This window comes from Drosophila willistoni (genome assembly GCF_018902025.1).
Source record: "Drosophila willistoni isolate 14030-0811.24 chromosome XL unlocalized genomic scaffold, UCI_dwil_1.1 Seg141, whole genome shotgun sequence".
NCBI classification, from domain to species: Eukaryota; Metazoa; Arthropoda; class Insecta; order Diptera; family Drosophilidae; genus Drosophila; species Drosophila willistoni.
This window is the reverse complement of record NW_025814052.1, coordinates 8,325,831-8,353,809: the sequence shown is the minus strand read 5'-3', so window position 1 is coordinate 8,353,809 and position 27,979 is coordinate 8,325,831. Positions and strand designations below refer to the sequence as shown.

Sequence of the window (27,979 nt, the reverse complement as noted above, 5' to 3'; positions counted from 1 at the left end):
CGTCTTATTTATTTTTCTCCCCCTTTCTGTGTCCCTCTTCTTTTTCTTTTTAGCTTGGTGGCCATTTAAAGCTTAATGCCTGGCAATTAATATAAAGCTCCATTAAGCTAAATACATACAAACAAAGATGTGTAGATTAGACTTGTTCTTTTTCCTGTTAATAAACAGAAATAATTTTACAACCAACTTTTGACTGACAATGAAAAATTATACAATGTAGAAAATTAGTAAAAACTTTAATTTCTGTTTTTTTTTATATAAGTTTCACAGTAGTTTATACAGAACCACTCTAAAATGCATATAACTTGGCCTATACGCACTAGTTAACTATGTTTATCTCGCCGTCTCTTATGTAATTATGCAAAAGAAAAAAGAATGGAAATGAAAATGAAAAAGAAAAAGGAAAGCAAAACAATGCGAATGAGCGAAGGCTTCGTTTGAACAAACAACAGGAGCAGACCATGGACCACAATGTAAGAGGTCAGTCTCACAATGGCAAATTGAGCACTCGTTTCTTTTCGTGTGTGTGTGTGTGTGTGTGTGTGTGTGTGTGTGTGTGTGTGTGTGTGTGTGTGGACCTTCTTGAGTGCAGAGTCCTGGAGTGGAGGATAACTTAAGCACAAGTGAGTGGGCAATTGAGTGACTGACTTTTTGTTCGCTTCTCCATCTCCAAAAGAGAATTAAGTTAATAATGTAAATGGTAAGTAGCATCGGGATTAAAGATTTAAATGTGAAAGCATAATGAAACTACATTTTAATTCAAAAGATTTAAAACCATGAGAATAAAAAACAAACGTTTAAAGTTACAACAATTTGTAAGTGGAACGGAATTTTATTTGAAGAATTTTATTTGATAGACAATAGCTAAAATCACTTAAATGACAACGCTCTAGATCCTAACAAAATTTGAGTGCATACATAAACGGAGAGGAAAAACAAAACAGGAAATATGTGTGTAAGTAAATCTCGTAATTCTTTTTGCAAGAGTTGTCATTTAGGCCATTAACAGTTGATAGCAAAGGCTCAAGGACTAAGAATTGTTGGTAATTGAGGAGGTTGGGGTTGGAGGATGTTTAAGATTTACAGACTCTTTTGGCCAGGCTTACGACAAACAAAGACTAACAATTAGAGCATACTTTTAGGCATACAAAAAAGAAGAGAAACGCAAAGCAGCAGCAAATGCAAAGAGCAAAACTGCAAAAGACATTCGCGCAATAATCACAATGGCCAAGTGCTGCATATTTATAGGCGCAATCAAGTTAATTGAGCACAGATAACAAGCAGAAAAATTAAAACAGAGAAGCACAGACGAAGAAGAAGAAAAAAGAGATAGACAGGATGAAACAAACAAAAGAGCTCCTAGAAACAGCAGCAGCACCATTTTGGGTATCCTTCGTTTTTTCTTCTCCTCTTTTTGACGACTTTTTCCTAAGCTGTTTTTTTCTTTTCCTCTATCTTCCACGTTTTCTTTTCTTTTCCCTTGTTATTTGTAGACTAATTAACTTAATTGTGGGCAGTTACTTGTGTGGCCTGGACTAATTGCCACTCAAAAATCAATGGCCATACAATGCGAATTTCCTGTCTTGTTATGCAAAACTCAAAAAGCTCAACTTGAAACTCAATTTACAATTCATCTGGTCCCCACTTTCTCCATTTGACGATACTGTGCGTTGGGGGTTAGGATTATTTATAAGTTACAGAATTAGCCAAATGCAAATAAATAAAGACCATTTTTGTTTTCAACTCTTTACTTCTTTACCTTAAAAGTTTCTCATCCAATATCCTTAAAGAGAAACTGCAGTTGCATTGCTGTTGCTGTGCGTTCATTCTGCGTTTTTTTTCCCCCACATTTCTCTCTTTACTCTGCGGTGAATTTCAATTATGCCTGATGAGGAGTCCATATTCCATTTCCATGGCTACCTCTCCTGACATTTTCCTTTTTTGTTTTCTCCCATTCATTTGTTCTACTTGTTTTTTTTTTCCATTCTGTCTTTTTGGTTGTATTTCATTTTCAGTTTTTATGCATAAGAGTGGAGAGTCTGATGCCTAGTTCGCTCCTGCTTTCCTTCTCATTTTGCAAACTCAATCTCATTTTTTTTTTTCTCTTTTTTTCGCCTTCGTGCTGGCCATTTTGGCGCTGTAAATTGTTTGCATACAATAGAGAAGTAAAAAGAGAGAGAGGGAGAATGCCAGAGAATGGGGAAGGGAGACGGAGGCAGTCTCTTGGACCCCAACGCCATTTGTTCTGGGCAGGTCTTAACTTTTGGCGGGGCTTATTTGTGCGGCAAGATTAAGTTTCAAATTGATGTGCGTTTTGAGGCAGCTCGAAAAGTAGTGGAGAAGGAAGGAGCAAATTGGAGCAATAGCAGCAGGAGGTGTCGAACGGGAAGAGGTGGGTGGGGGCTAGTGGGTGGCCCATAGTTCGGCCTAGGGTAGGTGATGCTGAGATTGCAATGATTTCTTTTGTCGGAAAAGCCTGGCTGATGGGCAAACTTTAATTTGATCATCTTTTCTTCTAGCCAGCCGAAGCCGATAAGCTACTTTTTATGGCTAAAAAAACAGAAAAGAAAAACCTCCCCAAAAAAAGGGAGCCAAAAGCTCCAAAATTGGCATTACCTAACATCAAATTTTGTGAGGGGCACTCAATTGACTGAAAGAGGCATAAACTAATAAACAAAGTTTGCATTACAATTGAACTAACTTGACTTTAAGAACTTGACTGTCTTTGTGCTTCAAGATGTCAAAGGGTATAGGAGAGAAATGACATGACCTCTCACCTTTCTTTTCTTATAATGTTTAGCCAAAAACAAAACTAAGAATTGTTGTTTATAAATCTTTCAAAAGATACAATTTATTTGAGTAACGATTGTCTAAATTCCTTAAACTTGACTACCGACTCGAGTTTAGGGAACAACAAAATACTCCCTGCAATAAAAATTTCAATTTTATTATTTAGATTAGTCAAAAATTTGTTCAATTTTAAAGATTTTAAAATTTTTACTTTAAGTTATTAGAATGCTTTTGTTTAAATTACTTTTAAAAAATTGTCTCTTTTATTAGTTGTAATTTTAATATTGAAATTTAAATACGATTAATTGTTTTTGTATAAGTTATAAAGTTTAAGAAGATAAACAACAATTCTTTGCGCTTAGAGATACAAAATGTGCCTGGTTAAAGAATATTAAAGAAAACAAAAACAAAACAAAAGAAACAGATATTATACTAACTAAAACTGTTTTCATTTGCGATATCAACAAGAGATTCCATTTCTTATAAACCCCAAAACACACACTTAACACACGCACATACATAACACACACCACAAAAACAAACACACACACACAACTATCTTTAATCATTCCAAAAAAGAAAACGAAAAAAACTCTGACTTCATAATCTTGTACAATTTCTATAATGCTATAAAAAAAAAAAAATAAAAAACGAAAGAAATTATTAGTAAACAATTTTTTATACACAACACATTTTTGCAATACACAGGAAAAAATCATTTGAATATTTGTATAAAACCCAAACAAAAATTAATAATAAACTAAATGAAAATGAAATAATATTATATAGAAAGTTTGTGTGGCAAAAAAACAAAAATAATAATAATAATAATAATTATAAAAATAATGAAAACGAAAAAAACACAGAACAATTTTTGGCAAAACTCTTTGTTAGATATTTCTTGTTAATAATACAATAAAATTAAAAGGCAAAAACGGGAAAACGGAAAAGATTTAAAAATAAACGAATGAAAGAGAGAGCTTGTATAGTAAGTTTTTATTATAATAAAGTAAAGTGAAGCTTTTAGTTTTAAAATTACAATTTTTATGGGTCTATGGAAATTATATTAATTATTTTAAATTTTTTGTTTGTTTGTTTTTCCTTTGAATGCTTTTTTAAGGAATTGTTGCAGCACATACACACACACACACACACTCACAGTTACACACACAAAGACAAAACATAAAGCAATATTAGTTTATAAATGATTTTTGTCAATTTGGTTAATGGAAACTTGAAAAACCTATATATAAATACCATATATCATTAACATAACAAAATAAAGATATTAAACAAAACCGAAACAAAAATAAATGATTGCCTGGAAACAAATATATGAAACACGCTTTTAGTTTAAATACACAATATGCAAGAAAATAAAAAACAAAAACCCAAATATAACAAAAAATTGGACTATAAATGAATGTACTTACGTAGTTTCAAGTTCTTTAAGACCCAAAAAGAATATAAATAAATGCATACAAAAATGTATAGAGAAATGATCTGGCAACGCTGACTTCAATTAAAGGCTTTTATGCTGAAAGTTAAACAAAATTTCGAATTTTGATTTATTTGTGGACGGAATTTGCTTAATATAGCTTGGTTTATATCTATGTGGTAGTTCTCTTCTTACAGCAAAAGATTTCAAACTACAAAAGAACTTTCTATAACTTTCTAGCAATATTTTTTAGTTTTATATTTTTTACCATTTTTTTTAACTTGTCATAGCATTTATTTATTTAATGAGCTTTATTTTGGTTTTTTAAATATCTGCAAGATTTTTAAATATTATAAGCAAAAATGAAAATTTCTTCATTAACGAAAACGACTTTTAAAACTTGAACTTGACTGTCTTTGTGCTTCAAGATGTCAAAGGGTATAGGAGAGAAATGACATGACCTCTCACCTTTCTTTTCTTATAATGTTTACCATTTAGCCACTGTTGACTTCTTATTAGTGCAATCAAGACAATTTATGTTGCAATTTTTGTGTGTTCTTTGTGGCCTTAAATACTCAAAAGAAGGGACGACACAACAATCGATCGCGAGCTCCCCTGCGACATCCGTTAAAAATGTCACAAAGGACCACAAATAAAGACGGAAGATGGAATCAAACAAACGGGGGAATCTTTCTTTCTCTCTCTCTCTCTCTCTCTTTGACTGTGTGCGTGTGTGTGTGGCTGGTAAACTTTGCTGCGGCGCATAAAATTTCCATATCAGCAATTTTATTTGCAACAATTTGGCAACACTTTTTGGTGGTGCTGTTGGTGAGGTGGTGCAGTTTTTGGCTGGCGGTGACGTATCAATTTCCGCTTGATTGCATTAAAAAGGAAAAAGGAATGGAGAGAGAGAGAGAGAGAGAGAGCAAAAGTTTTTGTTTGGCGCAAATTAAGTTTTGGCCCTGGTGCTACAAATACAATTTTTGCGGCAAACGAAAATCGAAAATAAAGTTAAAAAATGTTACATCTCTTTTGCCATCTCGCCTCGCACTCTCTTTCTCCAGTCGCGTGTGCGGGAGAAGGCAACAAAAAACTTTGCGACGAAAAAAGGAAAAAAAAAAGCTTTGCCGGAGAGTGCAAAAGTTTACAATTTCTGCACACTCCAAGTTTAAAGGTTAATGATACCGCAAAGTAACACAAAATAAGTTAAGAAGCAAAAGGAAAAACGCTCGAGTCGAGTGCAGAAGATGGAGCTCGGATATGGGATGGGATGGTTGTGGGAAATGCCTTTGATTGGATTTGTGTAGTGAACCGGCCACGTTTTGCTACGTGCTGCAGTCAACGACAAATTGTTGCCCAGTGTGACCATGCCGTGCCGCGGAATTGGCAAATCAACGCAACTGGAATGATTAGAAATTGAAACAGCGACATTTTCACCATTTTGAACTTTATTATCATTTATTGTCCGGTTGCCAAAGTAAAACAGAAACGCTTATCATACGGATTAAAGTCTAATGACATTTCCGATACATAGGGCAACCTTGATTCATTATCCATGGAGATGGACATGGAGGAGTAGCTGGAACATTGACTTTCTCTCCTAACTGACGCTGGTTGTGTGGTCAATGGTGCGGGTGGCAATGGATAAGACAGCAGTGTGACCATCAAATTTCCTTGATTCCCAGTCAGCTCAGAGAAAGGACAGCAATCGCCATTAAATAGGCAACAGGATCGTAGTAATACTAAATAGAACATAATTCTCAAAAAGTTTTCGCACTTTACCGATGGAACGTTGTAAAGAGACTGTTTTGACAATTTCTGCACTTGACTTTGCAATTTGCTACCGATAAAATCACATTTAGCTTTTCACAAATGGTTTTGCTTTGAGAATTTGATTCACTTTTTCTCTTTTTTTAAGTGTTGTTGAGGCTCTCAAAATGGTTATTAAAATTCCAACAGCTGTCGCTCCATCTCCTTTGTCTGTCTTAGGGTCTTTTGTTGTTTCTTTGTTTGCTTAGTGAACATTTAATTGTTGCTTACATTTGTATTTTGGTTTATTTCCCCCTCCATTGCCCCAATTGCCGCGCTTCTTCCACTCCGGTTTTTTAATAAGACTTTTCTGTTTATTTTCAAGGCAAATTTACATTTTAATTTCTTTTAATTAAAAAACAGGCAAAACAAAAAAAAAAAAGAGACAACAAAAAACGTATATATATATATATAATGAGAGTGAGAGCGAGTAAGAGATAGCCAGAGAGTGAGAGAGAGATAGGGACATTGCTGACAAAATAACAATACATTGAAATGCTTTTCCTCTTTGCTCCATGTCGTTTGTTGTTTTTCCTGCTTGCCATTCGCTTTATTGGCATTAGCATTTGAGACGGGGACGCTGGAAAAGGCAGGAGCCGTGACAGCTGTCAATACAACTTGAAAGGATTTCAGGCTTTCGGGCAGGTGAATGGAATGTGAGTTGCCCCTCCACCCCAAAAAAAAAAAGAACACAATAAATAGGAAGAGAAGAAACATTTCCTGAGACTCTCAAAGGTAAGGGCGACTAAAAGGTTTTCCCGGGACACATTAAAGTAAAGGAAAAAGATTAAAAAATCCCGAGGAATGCATTAGACTTATTGTTCCTCCAAATAGAAAATAAAGATCTCTGCACATTCACTACACCTTAAAAAGTGAAATGAATGGAAGGGTAAAATCCATAGCAATTAAATGCAATATATTTATTACACTCATATATGAAAATTGAATTGCATCAGTAACCACCATTTGGACATAAACATATAGAATCTGTGGGTATGTATGTGTGTGTATGATGGGCATTAACTGAAATGAATTCAAACATTTGTCTACTGTCATATGGTGCAAATTGAAGGCACTTGAAACCGTTTAATTACATTTGACAACCTTTCACCAATGTTCTGTCTGCCTTTCGTATAGCAACAAATCAATTCTTGACATATGACAATTGACCTTCCTCCCACAACCAGAAGGGAGACTGAGAGAAAGAGAGATAGAGAGAGAGAGAGAGAGATAGAGTTATCTAGAAATGCAAAGAGTGAGATAGGCCACAAGGCTTCATGATATCCACAAGGATATAAGCACTGAACTACTGGTCAGGACAGTATGGGATGGCTTCATTAACAGCAGAAGCTCCATGGATATGGTTTGTGTGTGTGTGTGGGCGGGACGAGTTCGAGTGTGTGTAAACTTTTCAATTTCTTTTACAATTTTCCATTTCACTTTGTATGGTGAAGGCGCATATGGAGGAGGGACGAGTCCAGGGAGTGGTAAGTATATTTATCTTACATTTTTCAACTGACCCAAACACACACAAACAACTGTAACGGCACCTGCTGCTGTTCCAGCTCCAGCTCCTGTTCGTGGTCGTGGTGCTCTCTGGTGGTGGCAACATTTTGCGCAAATTGAAGTATTTACCTTTTTGGTCAAGGCAATGCAAAAGTATCTACCTATCTACGTGCAATTCTGTTTTCCTACTTTTCTTTTCATTCTTCTTCTTCTTTTTTTTTATCCCCCACCCGCTCCATTTCAGCTTCATTTGGTTTATGTAAATTTCCATCTCGTAGCGTTTTCAGTGTTATTTCCCAGTGCTTTTAGTGACTTTGCACTACTCTCTCTCTGTGTAGGTGTGTGTGTGTGTGTGCTGAGTGTATAGTGTGCGGCATGCATGCATGCAACCCATGCCACCTAGAGTTGCCACCCAACACCAACAGAGGGGTAGCAGCAGTAACCATTTGTCTCATTCCCGAAACACACAAAACGTTGCGTAAGCGTTTGCCAAAGTTAAACCTTCATTCTCACTCCACTCGGCCTCCCACTGTTTCCCTACTTGGGCGAACCTTTGGCCCTCTGGGCTACCACTAACTGACTATCGTTTACTGGCGCCATGTCTGCACGTTTCTTTTTCCCATTCGTTCACTGTCTCTCTCTCTCTCTCTCTCTCTCTCTGTCTCTGACTTTGAGCTGGAAAATTGCATTGCGAGTTGGCTGCAGTTTTTTTGTGCAAGTTTCTTTTTTTCCACATCCATTTGTTTCTTGGAATTGCGGCGAGTTACGTTTCATTTTCAATTTTCAGCGTATTTGCGTCTTTAATCTAACAACCAATCCAACCACCTAACAAAGCAGCAATCAGTGTGACCATGCCATAAAGCGGAAACGAAACGGAATTGATTTAAATTGCCACACACAAACACACACACACAGAAATGGCAATGGTCTATGACTAAATGGCATTTAGAGGTTCCATTGGATCACTTTGGATACCGGTAAGCCGAAAATTAAGTATTAAAAATAAAGAACCTAACATTAAATGCAATGAAGTTCATATACATTTTCTTATTCGAATATTATGAGAAATCATTCACTATTTCTCAGTACAGTAGGCTTTTCGATCGATAGTTTCTATGACAGCTACATATATGTTATAGTGGTCCCATCCGACGAACTGTCAAACTTGATTTCAATTCCCAAAAACAAGTTTAAATTCTAGTACCAAGTGTCATTCCAGTAGTTTTCTAATTGATGGCGTATAGCTGATTCACACAGACGCACAGCGGATTGTTATGCTGATCAAGAATATGAATACTTTATGGGATCAGGAAAGTCTTTTTTAATACCCTTTACCATGTCATAATATAGAAAAATACGGACTATGGGAAATCAAGAATTAGTGACATAGATCTTTTATCATTTTACCTTGGATATGAGAAAGCATCAATTTAATTTTTTCTTTTTATCTGAAACTTTGCGTTTATTAAGCAATCTTTTTGCGTTAAATGTAATCATAATAAAACAGAAATTAAATAAAAACAAAAGGAGAAAAACATTTGCACTTGTTTGAAAAGTAAAAACAACCATCCAACCAGGATGGTCCATTAGCCATTGGATGGCGTCGGGCATGGAGCCATTGGAGGGAGCAAGTGGTCGTCGGGCCAAGTACTTCTTGTCATTAAATATTTACTTGGCTTATTCATTTCGTTCTTACTTAGATGATACCATGGCCAATGAGAAAGAGAGAGAGAGAGAGAGAGAGAGAGAGAGGGAGAGTTCCCTGCTCGACAGCCAGCCAGATAAACATAATCGTTTCGTTTTATGAGCAACAATCATTGCTTTTGATTGCCAGGTTTTTTGGCGAGGGGCGGGACCCACCAACTTTACCTTCACCTACAGCCGGGAGGCTTTGGACGTTGGCAGCCTCCTTCTGGCGAAGGTGTAAAATGCCGCATTGCTTAAATTTTTTATGGCGAATGAGTAGAGCAGCAGGAATCGGAATGGAAGTGTGAGTGGAGTCGAGTGGAGTGGAGGCGTTACTCCTGAAACTGTTGGCAAGAATCTCTTTTGCTGGTTATTGTGTCATTCTCATGATTGAAACTCATTTCAGTTGGCCCCGTTGCGGGCCCCCAACGAATCTACCAAATTGGGCTGAATGCCAAACGGAAACACAACGCCACATGGCTGTCAAATTGATGGCCGATCTGCCAACTACTACTGGCAACAGAAGTCCACATTTCCGCAATGCCAGAAATAGTCCAACAAAGAAACTCTGATTTCAAGCCGAATCTTTGGAAAGTTAATCAAGTAATCTACAAAAAAAAACTAATCCAATCTCCAGCTCTTGAATGCTTGTGACTAAGTCTGTCTTGTGAAACATTTCTTTCGTTAGATTAGTCAATGAAACACACTTATCCAAAAAAGAGTTGATAGGAGTAAGATTTCTGAGTTCCGATTCGATTCGTACACACTCTCAATCTCAATCCGTTGTCCTCTTTTTGCAATTTATGGCCTTAGTTAATGCACAATTAATGGATAGTTTTTTTAAAAGCCTTTTGTTCTGATTGTATTGAAGTCCATTTGCTCACTGTTTCCATCATAATTTTGCATAATTTTACATAGTGCATTTGCACAACTAACTGAAACTGTGTAAAGGAAGTGCATCAAACTATAACAATAAATGTAATACACTTGCAGGGCAGAAAGTATATGCATAATAATAAAAATCATCATCATCATCATCATCATCATCATCATCATCATCGTTATAAGGATGCGGAACAAAGGGAAAAGGATTCTTGCTTTTTCTTTTCTATTACTATTACTATACTGACTTGTCGTTCATGTCCTTGCTCTTCAGTTTACTTCTCCTATGTTCCTCAATGTTGCTCTATGTTGACTGGACAGGTCGACTTATAATAACAGTTCCATTTTACGGTCACAACAAGAACAACAAAAACAACAACAAAATGGACCGAATGAATGAATGAATGAGAATGAAAGGGAGTGCAATGTTTGGGGAGATGCCTCATCCTGATGTCAGTGTCAAAATGGTGCATTTGATTGAGTACAGTTGTGAATGGAAATTGAAATAACAAACAAAAACCATCAAAATGGATTTTCTTCAAGATATTTCTACTGCTTGCATCGTCATTCTCCTTATCCTTCCCTCTATCCTACCCTTTTTTCGTTCTCGCTCATTTGTGTCATCGCTGGGCAAATGAATTGCTTTCGGGTAAGTGAATTTTTCTACCATTTTTTTTTTTTCATTTCCTTACAAGACAAATGCGCTTATTGACTTGAAATGGCGGCAACGCATAAATTTTCCAACTACGAGTCCACCTGCTGCTGTTGCTGTTGGAATTGGACATGTACTTGGGTATAAATTAAGTAAAGTTTGAAAATGGAAATGGTCATAGAATAGTAGAGACAGAGAGAGAGAGAGAGAGAGAGAGAGAGAGAGCTGCAGCTGTCATGCACAAAGAAGAAGAATTGCCCGACTCAGCAGCAGGATTAAGCAAAACATCTGACATTTAAATGGATGGGACAAAAATGTACAAAAAGGCCAGAACAATCTGTTCAAACTGAAAATTCTGTTCCCTCTTAAGATCCATGAAATGCTGGAGTAACTCTATGTAATATATGAACATTCTCTCAGCAAATAAATGGCAAAACTTACTGGGCCTATTTCTCGTCCAGTTTACCCCAATGTGAAAGGATGTAAAAATGTAACAAGTTACTTGAAACGACATCCTGAACATCCTTAACTTAAAGAGATTGATCCATTTGAAAACCGTTTTCATTATATGAAAATAACCTCTCGAATCAGTAGATGTGGAATAGTTCTTAACTAAAGCAAAATGAAATCATTATCTTACTACCTCTTCCTCTCTCTTTGTGCATGTGTCTGTGTAAGTGTGTGTGTGTGTGTGTGTGTGTGTGTGTGTGTGTGTGGTCTTATTTCTGTGTCTTTCTTGGCATGCCATTAAATGTCTGACTCCATTCTCAGGATTAAAATCATTTCAGTAGCCACCGCCGGCAATCACGCGCCAAGGCAACAACACCGCACCGCACCGCGCCACCCTCCCCCTTACCGATGAGGGAAACATTTTGTTCCGTTTCGTCCTCTTCATTTAGTGAAGACTCATTTTCCTATTCGTTTGGGCTATCTCATAATTGTGTAGGCGAGTTTAGTACTCATTAAAACCGTTAATCGCCGTTGTCTTTGCTTTGTTATTTCGATTATGCTCTTGTCTCCGATTCCACCGAGCTACCGACCAGACTCCTACCCCACCGCACCACATTCCCATCCCATAGTATCAGTATGACCTGTTTTGCTGTTTGTTGTTGCATTTGGCGTTTACTTTTAATTCGATGAAAACTCTGAAAAAGCGATTTGCATAAATTTCAGAGGCAATGATATGCCAGAGAGACAGACTCACTCGTTCGCTCGACAAAATGATGGAACGCTGTCGCTGTAAAGGAAGCTCCGCCGCAGGCAAAAAATGGTAAAACGCAGAGATAGATAGATAGAGAAGAGGGGAGTGTAGAGGCGACGGCAAATACACTTAATTAAAATTTTTATTACAAAAATGTTCTCTCTCAGTGCTTTTCTTTTTGCAGGAGTTTCGTGTCGATAATTTTATGCTTATCATCAACAGCATTGAGACTCTGAGACGTTGACTGACTGGCTGACTGACTAACTGACTGGCGCGGCTTCTAATTTGCAACATCAGCGAGTTTTACCTGGCACAAAAATGAGAAGAAACAAAAAAAAAGAAATGGCGTTTGGTTGGTCCGGTCCTTTTGCTAGTTCTGTTGGTTGGTCCACTGCTCGAAAGTCTCCCGTTTCCTTTGCTTGGTTCTCCCTTGTTTGACCATAAAACCGGAAATTAAAAAGGAAGCTAACGCAGCAGAAACCCACTACTTTAACGTGAACTTTTGATACCCTTTAAGGTTTAAGCATAAAGTCGTCTAGCTTTTATTTAAATAAAAGAGTCAGCAGATTGCAGGGTATCCAGCCGCATGGATACAGAAAGTTTTGTGTATCACGAAAATTTTAACTTTTAATATGCAGGAAATTTCATTTAAACTTGTCGCTTCACTGCGACATTTTCTCTTTTGTCAGTTGATCGTTCTGATTTCATTACATGATGCATTATCTAACTTTAAGAGTAGGTATTGCTGGGTAATTAGTACTCAAATAAAGATTTTTTCACCAATTTAGTGTGAGGTTGAGTTTTAATTTCACAAAAGACGAATCTGGTCACTGTGTGCTTCGCTTAAATTTTAGCTTTACATTGAAGGCTGTTCACAAATCTACAACCCCATTTCTACCTTCCTGCCTGCCTGGGTTTGCCTCATTTCCCTTCTCTTGTATACACCATGATTGTTGTTTTTGTTGTTTTCCTTACGCTTCGATTATTTTGCGTTAGTCGTTGTAGAAAATTAGCTAAATTGCTTATGGCAACTCACGTAGCGGACGTAGCTGCCACGCCTCTTTGCATCCCCAACCGCTTGCCCTATTCTCCACCCGCCTTCAAATGGACAGAGTGAGGAGTAGAAGTGGGTAGAGACGAAGGTAGAATGGTGTTTTGTTTTCAAGCAAAATGAGAAATGAGGCAAATCGAGTTGAATGTTTTTTTTTTTTTTTTTGTGTCCACAGTTGAGGGGAGGTATTGAGGGAATAGCTGTTTTTGTAATTGTTAATCACAGAAAATGCCATTTCGATGACGAGGAGGTGGAGATGGAGGAGAAGGAGAAGGTTGAAAGGTGGAATAGGCGTGTTTAGAGAAATGTATCTTTTTCTTTGCTATTTACCGAATATTTGTTTGTGTTTCGAGTGTTTTATAGTGCCATTTTTAAACGATTTTCGTTTTATGGTCCATTGAGCTTTGAGAAGGGTAGTCAGGTAGCTAGAGGATGGAATGGATTCAATGACAATCTGTCGACTATGACTATATATGTATGTAATTGGGAAAATTCTTTAAGTCCCCCAAGGCCACCAAAAAACTCATTAAACTCATGGATGGAATCTTTAGAAATGAGATTAAGTATTTGAATGGAATACTCTTATAAATATACGGTATAAATCTCGTACTTCGTATAGTATTCTTTGTGATTGCATTATCAATTGGCACTTACTTAATTATATAGATATGCCAAAAAGTAGGCAATAACTCAAAACCAATTTCAGTATGTTTAGGTTAGGCATCAAAAAACAGAAACTCACCTGCAAATAAAATAAAAAGAAGAAAATTGCATGAGTAAAAGAGCAAAGAAACATACAAACACACACGCATGCCACAGATAAAAATCAATGTGTGTGTGTGAGTGTGTGTGTGCGTGTATGTAGCACACACACAAATGGTTAACAAGTCGTATCGGTAATTTTATGAGTGAAACTTTTATTTCATGCTGGCGCATTGGCCTGGGTTCTGTTTCTGGTCCTGGTCCTGGCCCTGTCCCAGACTGGGCTAAGAGAAGGTAAGGGGATGCCAAAAAGTATGCTACATATGTACATGGGTATGTATGTATGTATGTATGTACATTTATTTGGGCACGCATAAAATGCCATTTCTAATTTACAAGAGATTCGAGTGGGTGAATGAACGACCCGCATTGGCCCTGGGGCGACCTCAGTCTCTGACTTCCCCGGCCGACCACCCACCCGCCACACACTCCACCTCCCCCCTTCTCAACTCTACGCGATCCCTGTATCTTACTGTTTGCGTTTATGATGAATTTTTGTTATTTTCCTTTTGCTCTGCTTTATTGTTATTGTTCTTTGTTGCTGTTTGGTTGTTGTTGTAGCTGTTTTTTTTTTTTTGTTTTTTGCTGCTGATTGCCAGCCACCAAAAGGAAGCAGGAGCAGCAAACGAAGCCAGAAAAGAGCTTTTTCGATTTTGCACCTAAAATTATGCAATAAAGAAACGAGAGAACCGAAAACGAAGCAGCGAAATGTTTGCGTTTTCTAATTAAATCAACATAAAAGAACATATGTTATAGCAGCGATGGCATTAGTACCATGGGCATGAAGCTGAAGTTTGAGGGTAAATGAATGAATGGAAAAAAAAAAAAAAATTAATGATGTGGAAATTGCTTGAAGGCATTGCATACGTTTTTCCAGCTTTTCCTGCCATTTACTGTTGTTGTTGTTGCTTTTGTTGGTCTTGGTCGTTAATTTTATGTATTTAGAGAAGAATTTGTTCCTTTTTTGATTAGTTTTACTTGCAAAGAAATTTTGTCGGAAGCTAAAATAAAAAGTTAAGCAAATATTTAACTAAACTTTTATTTGAACATTTTTTAATTAAACCCAAATGAGAGAAAAAGAGATTGAGCTATTGAAAGCGTACGGAAATGTATGGTCGAGACGGAGAGAAAGAGAAAAAAGTTCAAAAAACTTTCATAACTTGACATAAGTAAAGTCTCATTTCTTTTGACTTTCAAGATTCTGCACAGCAAAGTTTTTAAAAGCACTTGAGTAGTAGATTTAAAATTTTTGACATTCTTTCAATTCTATTTCATAAATTCAAGCAATTTAAAGTTTCTCAAATTGTTGTTGCTCAAAAGTTGCTTTTAGGGGTTTAAGAGTTATTGGTTAATGTCGTCAATAGCAATTTCCATTGCCAAAAGATTGCATTTTCAGGGGAGATCCTTTTTTCGTAATATACTTTGATAATTTAACATTTAAATAGAATTACAAGAGACCGACCATTGTCATGACTTTTATATAGAGCACATATAGTTAAAAACCTAGGAAACGGGCATAAAAAGGTTTTTTTTGTTCAAAGAAATTCAATTAATCTTTACTTAAACCAGAACAAAACGCTTAGAAAGTTTGTAATTTTCTCCATAAAGTGTGCAATAGGCAGAAAATTATTAATTATTTGCAACAAATTTGTAACTTTTCGCATTGTTTTGATGTTTTTTTTCTATACACTATTCTGTTCATATGCCAAAACTTCTTAAATGTTTTTAAAATAGCGAATTCTGGGACTATTTGTGGCATACTTTTAGGAGCAAATTAGAGATATAAAAGGTCAGCAAATTAGAGATATTATTAATTGCAGATCTTTCTGTGCCAGGCGCTTGTGCGGTTACTTGAATCTACATCATTTAAAAAGATATTTAAATATTTAATATAGATTGGCCTTGTCTTTAAGTTACTCCCTAATCCCCCGATGGATGCAACATTCCATCATCCCCCACAAAGCACTCTAGTTCTTGGTAGTCTCCTCTCAAGTCCCATCAAGTTTTTCATCTGCGTCTTTTCTTGTTGTTTGACTTGTTTTTTTCGTTGTTTTTTTTTTTTTTATTTTTTTGCTGTTGAAAAAAATATCAATGTCATTTGCAGGCCTTTGGGCCAAATTTTGGGGGAAGATTGGCCAAAAAACTGCAATGTGTAGAGTATGGGAGTGACAGAGACAAAGAGAAAAAGAGTAAGAGAGATGGACTGTGGTTAGAGCGAGATGAAGCACTCTTACGTTATTCGCCCTGTTGTTGCGTAATGTTAGATGACTATCTGTTTGTTCTCTGCTTCTGGTTCCGGGTACGCTCTTTTGGGCACATCATTGCGGTTTCACTTGGGTTTGGTTTGGTTTGGTTTTGATATCCCGCTGTGCGTGAGCGCTCGCTTGTACTCTGTACACACATACATACATACATACATGAATGTGGGTGTGGGAGCAATGGACTTAGATGAGGTGGTGGGAAGTTTGGTTGGTTGGTTTTTACATATTTTGGCTTTGGTCTCGTGGCTGAATGAAACCGAGCGCATAACCACAAAACTGACGCACATTCAAGTGCGCAGCAATAGAAGAACGGAAAATGATAGGGGAGGAGAAATGGTACCAAAAGCGAGAATGGCATCCAACCAAATCCTGACCCTTTCCTTCGTTTAGTCCAATTCAATTTGTTTTGATGGAAACAAATATTCAAACTTTAAATCTCATTTACGCATTTTTAATGTTCCCAATTTTTTTTCTTTTTGCGTTTCCCATTCCCATTCCCCTCATTTATCCTTCCACTTACTTCGATTTTCCTTTTGCGTCTTTCCTATTTTGTTATTTCTTTGGGTTTTTTCTCCCTTATTGGGACTGCTGGTGCTATCGCGTTTGCTTTTGTGGTCATGCCCACTTGATGCGTATTTAATTAATGTTAATTGAAATTGATTTATGTATGCAGCAGGCGTACACCCACCACCCCCTTCACCACACACAGACACACAGACACACACACATATACATTCCCTTTTGAATAACCAATGTACCTGTTTAGCCAATACCTTCCATTTACCTTCACAGTCTTCTATATTTTATTTGGGTTTCAACCAATTTTTTGGTCAATTATTTAGAGGGTAAGAGCAGATGGCCGGGCACCGGGGGCGGTTGTAAATTGACAAATTTTCAGCATATTGAAGCATGAAACAAAATTTTTGCGGCTTCATTAAAATTGATAAATAAACGAACAAACCAAACAAAACGATTGGAGTCAGCAGGAGGAGGAAAATACTCAAATTTCCGGTATTTTCAATTTGAAACAGACAAACGGAAAACAACAAAAACAAAATAAAGGTCTACCCATTTTTATTTGGATTATATATTTGGGTATTATTTAATAGAATTTTAAGTTAATAAATCGATAGCTATATCAATCGTCAAAAGAAACAGATTCAAATTGAATTTTTAGTACAAATTAAAATTCTCTTTGTCACTAAATGTCAAAAAACTCAATGGAAAAAAGGAAATCTTTAAATATTTGAAATCAATTTTAAAGACCCTTTGCATGGTTTTGGTTTAATAAAGAGCAAACCAATTAGAAGAAAATTATTTATAATTTTCTTATTTGTAGACTATGCCAAAAAGTAGGCAATGCTAATTGAAATTCCCAACTCGGCCAGAAACTGCAAATCACCCACGCCCCACTTCGATTCCCGTCTTGTTGTTGCCTCATTTGCCGCCATTGGCATGGCAATCGGCGGGCAATTGGTACGCAATCTGTTCCGCCTCTCGAATGACGATAAATAAACAGCTGGTCTGGTGGCAGGCAGGCAGGCCGCCAGGCAGCAGCTAGAAAAGAAAAACTTCTGGCTCTCATAATTCATTTTATTTAATTAAATGTAAGCAGTGAAAAGGAAGATCGGATAACCGATTCCAAAGAAAAAATGGCAAGCCCATTCATTCGCCACAGCTCCAACGATACCCAGACGCAAACAGTAACTGTTCGAGACCAACGGCAACAACAGCAAACAGCGACATGCAAACTTTGATCAAATGTTTGAAATACATATTCTGCGTGAAGCGACGTCTCGAGGACGAACAAACCATTGTGGATCAATTGGAGCAGCAACAGCATCAGACCACAAGCAAGACCAACGGCAATTCGTTGCACGAGCTACCGGGCCACATTGGACTTCATCATCAGCATCCCCTCAAAACCGTGTCCCTGTCTGTGAGCATAGCCCAAGAGAGGAACAGAGAAGAGGAGTCGCGCCGTATCTCACATTCACCTGCCCGTTTGGAGGAGATCAACATTTCTGCCGATATTCATCGTATGCCAAACGATTACGAGCTAATCGCTAGCCAGTGCCGCAATGTTAATCCATCATTAGGATCAGCACTGGCTTCGGCATCGCCTTTTGCCGCCATCCGCATAGATCACACTTCGGGAGTCGCCATCAAGGATGATATAGAAATGTTTTGCGATGTTGAATTAAATGATGGAACTGCTCAATACATTATATTTTAAACTCAGTTATTGGCATGTTTATTAAATAAAGTTTTGCATAATAATTTCACTTGATTCCAAAATGATTTTAACCTGAGTGGCACAAAATATTTATTTATTAAATTATCAAATTTTGATTGTTGGATAGTAAGGCTAAAATTTATCCCAGCTATTTCATTAGGTTGTTATAGAATTGTGGAAATAGAATAAGTTGGCTTTCAATTCGAGACGTTCAAACGTAGCTACAAAGGTCAATCCTCCCTTTGCTTTGCTTGGCAAGGAATTCCTATTGTTTTCATGGTGTATTGATATAGGTAGGTAAACTTTTCAATGTTTTTCAAGTTATGTCGAATCGAAATACATATGTATACAATTTTTGCTCACTGACTTTGATGTATGACATTTATGATGTATGTACATATGTATTTGTCAGTATCATTTGCATATGAAAATTGGTAATCTAATAACATTACCAATTCAATTCCTCGATTGGCAACAAATAATATTTATATGTAGGCATAACAATAATGAAACCTCTTTCTCTTCTATCGCCCACCCCCCCCTCAATTCTCTGAACAGCAATGATGAATTACCATAAGTGGTATCATTTTGCATTAAATTCAATGAAGTTTAAATTTGACGAAAACACTCGTTGACAGTTCCAATGAACGCAACTGTACCAACATTTTGCGATTCAATCATATGTACATACATATGTATGTGTAAGTACATGTATCAAATTCATTTTTTATAGGTATTAATTTGTTTATAGTTAGAGTACAAACAAAACAAAAAGGTGGCTATAGTTCTAGTTCTATAAAATGGGTGGCTATTCGTAGCCTTCACTCAGTTACAGTCGATCAAGTGAAGAATTAAATACTACTGAATATATAGTGTTTATTCGACTTGCATAGAGGATAATAATTTTGTGTTCGCTTTGAGTGCTCCCCAAGTTTATCAAACAATGTGTCTCCATCTTCTTAGCTGTTGCCCAGGATCGTCGTCAGCATCCTCGGAAACCTCCAGCTCTTCACCATTTGGATACTCTGCCACATCACTGCGACCAAAGGGAAATCAAAACCGTTCTATAGAACTTAAAGATCTGTCACCAGCCACAGCCACTGGCACTTGCACCACCGCCAGCATTACGACGCAATCACCAAACCACCATTGCTCATCATTGAACTTGAGTCCAAGTCCCAGCCTTTTGGTATTAAATCAAAGACCCACAACTCCAAGTTTGATGATGGTCAACTGGAATAACGAAGAGGGGCATGTAGGGGCACAGGCACAGGACCAAGAGGAGCATTACGATGTCGATGACTATGAGGAGCGAACTCCAACGATGTGGCGTGCCTGGTGGTTAAATGGAGCTCCGCCAAATGAGCCAACTGCATTCACAGCGGCCAATCGTCACCATCAATCATCGTCAGCCGTTGAGGATGAATGACTAGAGGAGTGGGTGCGATTTCTAGCACAAACACAAATGCCACCTGGCTGACAAACCGAAAAAAAAGAAGAAAATTATTTAAATTTTCAACGATAAAACCAAAGGATAAACAGAATGCATAACTTTATGCCAAAAGCTTACTGCATTCCATTAAACGCATTGCAAATCCAGATAAAAACACGATTGAATCAACGATACAACGTTGTTAACATTAAGGTGACACAAATTTTTATTCCTGCTAACGAACCGATGCCGAAAAGGCAGATGATATACATCTACATATATACCTATATAAAAGTAGGATAAATTACATTTTCAAAACAATTTTGACAAGGAAATATTACTTATGTTTGGGTACTTTTAATAAACAAATAATTTGGTTTCTATTTCAAGCCATAAACTATCTAATATAGTTAGATATATATTATTACTACTGGATATTCTATTGTTATTTCTTATACTTATATTCTTATTTCATACATCGATTTAACATTAATCTTACATAATAGCAAAAGGAAAAAAACGAGCTTTCTAAGAACATTTTAAATTTATTAATGAAAATATCTATAAATTAATTTAAAGTCTTTAAATTTTATATTAAATTATATTATATTTTTATATTATGTTTGTTACATTTTCTTTGGTTCTATAATTAATATTTTTAAATTTAATAATAACGTCTTATTTTTCTTCTCTATATTTACCTAATTGATTAATGATCTAAGCAAAATTTTAAAATGTGTACGTTCTTCGTACGAGACTTGGCATAATAAACAATTTTCGAAAAGTTTGTGGGGCAATACATCTCTTTTCTCAGGTTTATTTGAATACATTTGGTCCTAAATCACGATATAACAGATGTTGTGTCGTTTTACAACACTTTTTCTTGTTGAAAGCCATTTTCTTTACACAACAAAAAACTGTAAAATTTCATTACCGTAGAATAAGATATTTTGTTCAATTATCAAATAAAAAGTTTACAAATGAAATAAACAATTTAATAGGTTAAGTAATGAAAAGGGGAATAGTACCAATATTAAATCACTTCTGAAAGAGAGTGAGAGAGAGATAGAGAGAACTTGAAGCGCAAAGTGCGAATAACCCTAACTTACACATACATATGCACATATGTATGTATGTACATATATGCAACCCAAAGGTCTCCGGCACACATGGCCCGAGACTATGCATTTTTAAAATGAAATTACGCCACATTTACCGTGCCAGGTGAGTGAGCGAGAGAAGAAGAGAGAATGGCAAATGGCGGAGTTAAAAAAAAAAGGATTTCACTTGGTTAAGACCATGTAATAAAAATTTGATTAGCTGCTTGTTTAACTTTAATTAAGTTGATTCGCATGAAAATGTAGAAGAAAAAAAAAAAGAACCAACGAACGAACCCAGAAAGCTAATCAAATATTTAGTTGCCCTTCTTTCTTCCCCACAGGTATTTCTCTTTCTCACACTCAATCTCATTCTTTCTTCCTGGGTTTGTGTGCTTGGTGTGTGTGTGTGTGTGTGTGTGACTGTGTGATATATGGCATATAATTCAGTCTAGTTTGGTTTAGTTTGCCTCAGCATATTAGCATAGGCAAACTGTTTGCCAACAAACAGCAAAATATTCATGATAATCATTAACAGCAGCAACAGTCACAGCAGTCGGGTTCTTGCCTTTGGCCTATTTAACCTGACTGCTGGTAGCAGAATCCAGAAGATTCTGATTATATGCAGCTCTTCTTGACATTTGACGCCTGTGTTCTTATCATTTATTTATGGCTGAAAACGAGTCAGAGAGCCAGATTGGGGACAACAAAAGGTAAGCACATCTACGGAGTAGTAGCTACAAGCTCATTACCTAATTGTGTAATTTTAATGAAGATTAATTGCAACATTAACACGACGAGTCTACTTGGCTTTGAATTAAAAACTAAAATACCTTTCAGAAAGCAGGCAACTAGTTTTCCATCAAAATATGTTAGAATATTCAATGGGGTATGTAAAATATGGAAATATTAAACAACGATATGATGAAATTTTCCCAAATTGGACTACAAAATGCTATTTCTTGTTCAAACTTATCGATGGTCTGTAATGATGAAAAGAATGTGTTGTGATCTAAAAAGAACTTTGCTAAAAATAAATTAATTTTGTCTAACAAATATAACAAATATAGCATAAACGACGTGTTACTAATGCAATTTAACTTAAGTATTGATGAAAAAAAGGTATCTAAAGGCACTTGAGGCCATTTGGAGTTTGTTTGTTTTGCAGGTAGGTAAAAAACAAATTTGTGGGCCCAAATGTGATTACCATTATGCCACTCCCACATGCGCACACACACACATGTCCCATAAGATACACAAAGGCATACAGACATTATCTTAAAGATGCCGCCAAGTTGTCTTCTGCTCCTTGCTGCCTTCTATCCCTGCCTAATCCCCTCTCTCTCACTCTCTCTCACTCTCTCTCTCTTTCTCTCTTAGTCTCTGTCCCTGTCATCTAGCAAACCATTAAAGCAACTTGAATGTTTGGGCACTTAACTGACTTCTTCATCTCCGACTCCAATTTCAACTGCCAGCAACTCCACTTTTCCTCTCTTTTGTTATTGTGTAGCTATCCTCTAGCCACATACTTATTATCACCATCATAACCAAAGTCAAGCCATTAAAAACTTTTCTTTCGTCGTCTTCGTCGTCGTATTTTCTTTATTTTTGCTTTTGCCAAAGATGCCATTAAAATAAAAATCGAGAGCGTGTTAAATGATTTACAAAAAGCAGGAAAAGCGCCAAAAGTGAGGCGAACGGAAGGAAAAGCCATTTCAACGCTTTTTAAGTTTAGAGCCCCACACACACACACACACACACACACACACACACATGCTACGCTTTTATATTACACACATCCCAACATATATTTTTATGTTTCTGTTTTATGAGTTCCCAATATTACACCAAGTACCAAAGAATTTATATACGCATATATTGTGGGGGTTGACCATGAATTTTGAAAAGATAAAAAAATAAACAAAAAACGAAACACAAACATTTAACAAAACTATTTTGAAATAAAAAATTTAAATATTTTGTTTGCCTGTGATGGCATTATCCCTTATTCTCATCATTTTTCTGATCATTCTCATCCTTCACAACAACCACAACATCGGGATTGTCCCCTTCTTCCTGGTCATTATTTCGCTTATCATTTTCAAAGATATAATATTTGGTATCTTCTGAAACTTTGAAGATCTTGATAGGTCCTTTTGAAGTGGATGGCAGCTCGTCATCCATCTCAACACGCTTGCGCTTAGCACTGGTATGACTGATTGGCCGCTGCAGGACATCTAAAATTATTTGCAGGACGCTTTCCTTCTTTCCGCTGAAGCTTGCCTCTTTATCGCCATCCTTTTGCTCAACATCCTTTTGATTACCATTCTCAACATGAGTATCATTCGTAATATTATTTTCACCCTTATTATTATCATTATCTTCTAAATCGATTTGCGTATCTTTTTCCTTGTTATATACTTTATCAAAATTTTGAGTAACAGCGTCATATTTTATTTCATCAATATTTTCATCAATAGCAGTTTTATCCTTAGCGATAATATCATTATTATTCTCCTGTATAATATCCACAATCGTTATATAATTTTTATTCTGATTCTCATCTTGGATCTTGATATTATTCTTATTCTCAATATTTTCTATATTATCCTCAACTGGATAATATACATCCTCAATTGCGTTTACGTCAGAATTATCTTCTAAATCCACATTCGTATGTGTGTCCTTTTTATCATCAATATTATTATTTGTATCCTGGTCACTATCATTTTTATTGCCTTTGGAAGCCATTTTATTCCAAATTGATACAATATGTAAAATATTTAGTCGGAAATTTATACAAATATTTATTTTTTTTTTTACTATTTTTTGCTTCTAGAAGTAGTACTACTTGCTTGAATTGAAAGCACGTAATGAATAGTATCTGTGCTCGTGTGTAGCAGGTCGATTTTCCAGGACTGCTAGATTATAGAAATTTTTGATAAAATGTCAATCGAGATCAAAAAATATTTGTTTTGCTTTCACAGTAGGTTTCAGATTGCTTAGGTGCTCTAAAGAAAAAGATGAATGTATGTGTCTGATCCGAAAACGTACATATATGTATGTATATAGAAACCATTATATCACACATATGAACATATCAGAGAACTGCAATGAGTAATAAATTTTACGGTGCACTCAATCCTTGAGTATGATTTTGTTCGATGGAGTCCTTCGTATTGAGTGATTGAAATGTATCGGTTTGAATCAAACGCTCACGAACGCTCACAAAAGTATTGTTAGTACTTCATTCTGTATGTCCGCATATTTTCCTTCAACTTGATTGAGCGAAACGAATCTTTTGCTTCGGCAAATGGGAGTTATCGTCTGTTTGCTCACAATCACACTTTTCGATTGTGTGTGATTTAGTGGCTCGTGCCAATATTTATCGAATCACCAAAACAAGAAATATAATTTTTCTAAGTTCTTGAAAAAAATGGAGGAAAATAATTCAAAATTCTTAGCTCAGCAAATAGAAAATGGAACCTTTACTTTGTCCAGCAAACGAAAAGGACGCAGTGCAATTGGGCGATATTGTCGGAAATTATAAGGTCGGACAATACCGTATTGCCAAATTTCGTATTTTGATGTATTTTTTTTAGTCACATAGTTAAACTTGTTCCTTATAACTGTAATAATTATAATTATTAGATTAAATAACTTTTAAACACATTGTTTTTTAATTCAATGCATTTCGAAACCTTGGAGGTTTCCTCAGAAATCATTTATAAAATGTTCTTGTCTTAGATACTTTGGGACTAATTTGCATTTCTTAAGCATTTAATATTAATATAACATTTGCTATTGTGTCTCATTTTGACTGTAATTCTCAACTAGTTTTAACTTTGAACATATAATATGTCCATTACCTTAATAGAAAATTCCTAAACCTAAAAGGAATACAATTCTAATGCATAGAAATAGAAATTGATCTATTTCAATGTTCATTGGTATGTAGAGAGAAAGTAATGTAAGAAATTTGTAGAAAACCCACCAATGAGTACAACTACACTTATTCTTACCCTCTTTATTTAGATAAATAGACATATAGTATTCAATTACATTTATGTCTTAGCCTGGCAACTGAGAGGTAAAGTGAAAATGAACTAATCGTTTGCCATTAACCGCCCAATGACACTTTTATGCCACTTTAATAAACTTGAGTGGAACGATATATATATACATATATATAAGTTTTTTGGGTGACGGAGGAAGTGAAGGCTCTTGCCAAATGCCTCACACATACTTGTGTCCTCTGTGTCCCCTTTAGCCCTCATTGAATTGGCTGTAGAGAAACTTTTTCTACACACGTTTAACGGCAGCAAATATGTCTTAAGCTTGCTCAATTCTCCCCGGAGTAAGTTTTTCCTGTCAAGAGATTCTGTTGCAAATGGAAGGGGTGGGTGTTGTTTTTAGGTGGTGGTTGGGTGGGTTTAGGGCAAGGGGGTTAGAAGATATAAATTATTAATAATAATAAACATTTGTTTCTTTTTTTTCAAATGATTTATTATAATAAAGTACTCAGGTTATAGCCCATATAAATCAAGAGGCAAAATTATCTATTTTAAGTATAGACAAGATTGATTCAAACCAAATAAATATACATACATATCTTAATAGATAGTTTTTTTTCTTTTTTAATAAAATAAACTGCACCGAAGCAAAATGGATTTAACAGGCATTTTTGGGATAATTTTGAAAATGACTTTGGAAAATTTCCCAATTTAGATATCTCAAAGAAAATTAACTAAAGAATCTTGTTATGTACATTCTTTGTTTTGCATTTTTTATTTTCATGAAAAAAAGTTTGAATATTTTACATTCTAGCCAGCATTAAATATTGTTCTCAATCTCTTCTAGAGAGAGCCTGAACCTCCCACCCTCCGTTCTAGTGGGGTCTCTTGTCTCCCCTTGTTTTCAAAGAATTTTCATTTTCATGTATGTTATTTATCATGTGGCAATGTTGTAATGCATTTTGTAATCGATACAAGGCAATCACAACGAATTGAAGGCAAAAGCCAGGCGAATGGAGTGATAAAGGGAATGGGAATGAGAATGCGAGCATCGGAGAATGGGTGAATCAGAGACTGAGCCCCGTGCTAGGCACGTGACCAATCAAATGGTTAAAGGGAGAGATAGAGAGAAAACGAGAGGTGTGTGCATGTTGTATACTATATCGATGCTTGTTCCGGAGGTAGGTGGCGGGGGGTCGAGTTCATGCTGAGGAAGGGGTGGTTGCTGTGAGTTGTAACTTGTTGGTTTTACGGCGCAAATTAATGGAGCACATACGAATTGAGGAATATATATACATACATACATACATAGAGTATGTGTCTGTGTATGTGTCTGGTCGGTAGCTTCTCATTCTGCATCCCCGCTCCGTCTTTCTTTGCATCTCTATTATGGCGCTTTTCTTTTTCTATAGTGGCAAAAACAATCAAAATATAATTTCAACTTCATTCGAGCAATGAGTTCTGTCACTTCCTTTTTGAATTCATAGAAAGTATCTATGAAGAATAATTGCCTGATTGACAGTTGCGATCCATATTTTAATCTCAAACCAAATTATACTTGCCCTTCCATATGCTCTTCCTCTCTGTTTTTATTCCTTTTTTTAATTCCTTTTTTTTTTGGCTCTACTGCTTTAGTATGTCTCTTTGTCTGTGCCAAATCAATTAGCAAAGGCAATTAATGAAGCGCAGTGCAAAAAGAACAAAACGAAATAACAACAAAAAGAAAAAAAAAGAGAAAAATCACAGCCAAGTACAGAAAAATCAAATAAAAATGGAAAATGCTTCCTCTGCTGCAGCAACATCAATTTGTCTTTTCATTAATTATTTAGACACCAAAGCGAACAAAAAAAAAAATGAAAAAAAGCAAAAAACAAACAGAAAAAAAGCAAACAAAAATAAAAATAAAAAAATATTGGCAGTTAATTAATTGAATTCATTTTGCAACGTGTTGCCCGCTTCTCCTTCTCTTCAACTTTTGTCTTCTCTCCTCTCCTCTCCATCATCTAGGAATTGCAACGACATTGCAAGAATGGGTGTGGCATCTAAAGTAGTTACAAATACAAACCAAGTTCAATGATTATGAAATTTTTAATACCCTTACCTATTGAAAAGCTGTCACTTTTTTTAGGCTTGTTGTTGGAAATCAAAAAAAGGATCCCTTAGTAATCAGTGCCATTGCTTTTATATTCTAGTCTACAGTTTATAATCTTCAAGTAAAAACATTAAATATAAGAAAAAAACAAAAAAAAAAAAAAAAAAACTCAACATATAGTTTTTTGGTTCAAAATCATAGTGAATCATAGTAAAAAACCAACACTAACTTTCCTGGCTTAAAAAAAAAAACAATCCTCGACTTCGTTGGAATCAATTGGCTGGAGAAACTTGGACTGCTGCCTACTCTCTGCGCGAGTAATTCCAACTCATTCCGGGGAAATCTTTGAGACACAATTTCCTGCACTTTCCATCTCTGGACAAACATTTCGTAAGTATTCTGTTGCAGTCGGCCAGGACGTTTGGAATCCCATCTCTTGGTAAGTAATTCCTGATACAGAGAGTATCTATCTGGACCTATAACAACGGCTACTTATCCAAGCTAATCCTGAATCGAGAGTAAGTATCTTTTTATCCTCAGCTTTCAATAAAAACTATTATATGGTGTGTTTTTTCTTCATTCACAAAAGATCATGTAAGTAGCAGCTTGATAGTATATTAAGCTGATCAAGTTTATATATGGATTATCAAATTGGCAAATTTGATATACCCATTTGGGTTTGGGTATAAACATGCAAGAGAGGAAACTGCAAACTGCAAGCTGCAAACTTTTGCACTTAATTGTCTAGCCAATAGAGAAACGGGGGTGATGGCGGTGGAGGTGGGAAGAGATGGTGAAGGAGGGGGAGCATGGTATACAAGAGAGGTGTCAAGGGTCAAGTCGAGAACTAAGTTTGCCAATGCAACTGGCGCATAAAGTCATTAAAGTTTTCTGGTAATTCGATTTTAGCCTTATTCTTTTCTTGTGCACTTTCTCCACATTTCTTTCATTTTCTTTACAAATTAATAGAAAAGTTTGACTGGAAAATGCTTAGTGCTGTAATGGCAATGGGGGAGAAACAAACGAAAATGACAACGTCATGGAAAATCTTGTTATATATGTCCTGTACCT

At 36.0% G+C, this 27,979-nt stretch overlaps 2 protein-coding genes across 8 annotated transcripts in view; both read right to left on the bottom strand.

Annotated features, from left to right (window-relative positions):
* Positions 1 to 27,979, bottom strand: part of LOC6648956 (uncharacterized protein CG43867) — a 109,779-nt gene that overhangs the window by 31,036 nt on the left and 50,764 nt on the right. The window lies entirely within an intron of this gene.
* LOC124460474 (transcription factor stalky-like) lies at positions 22,663 to 23,684 on the bottom strand. Its single transcript, XM_047011347.1, has 2 exons — positions 23,087 to 23,684; positions 22,663 to 23,029 (listed from the first exon to the last, which is right to left on the bottom strand). The coding sequence occupies exons 1-2, from the start codon at positions 23,552 to 23,554 to the stop codon at positions 22,802 to 22,804; spliced, it is 696 nt and encodes a 231-aa protein (XP_046867303.1). The 5' UTR covers positions 23,555 to 23,684; the 3' UTR covers positions 22,663 to 22,801.

Bases quoted from the DNA above. Each gene is read 5' to 3' on its own strand.
- LOC124460474 (XM_047011347.1), bottom strand. From the start codon at position 23,554: ATGGCTTCCAAAGGCAATAAAAATGATAGTGACCAGGATACAAATAAT. The intron at 23,030-23,086 runs GCAAGCTTCAGC...GATGTCCTGCAG, and splicing joins AAAAGGATGGCGATAAAGAG to CGGCCAATCAGTCATACCAG.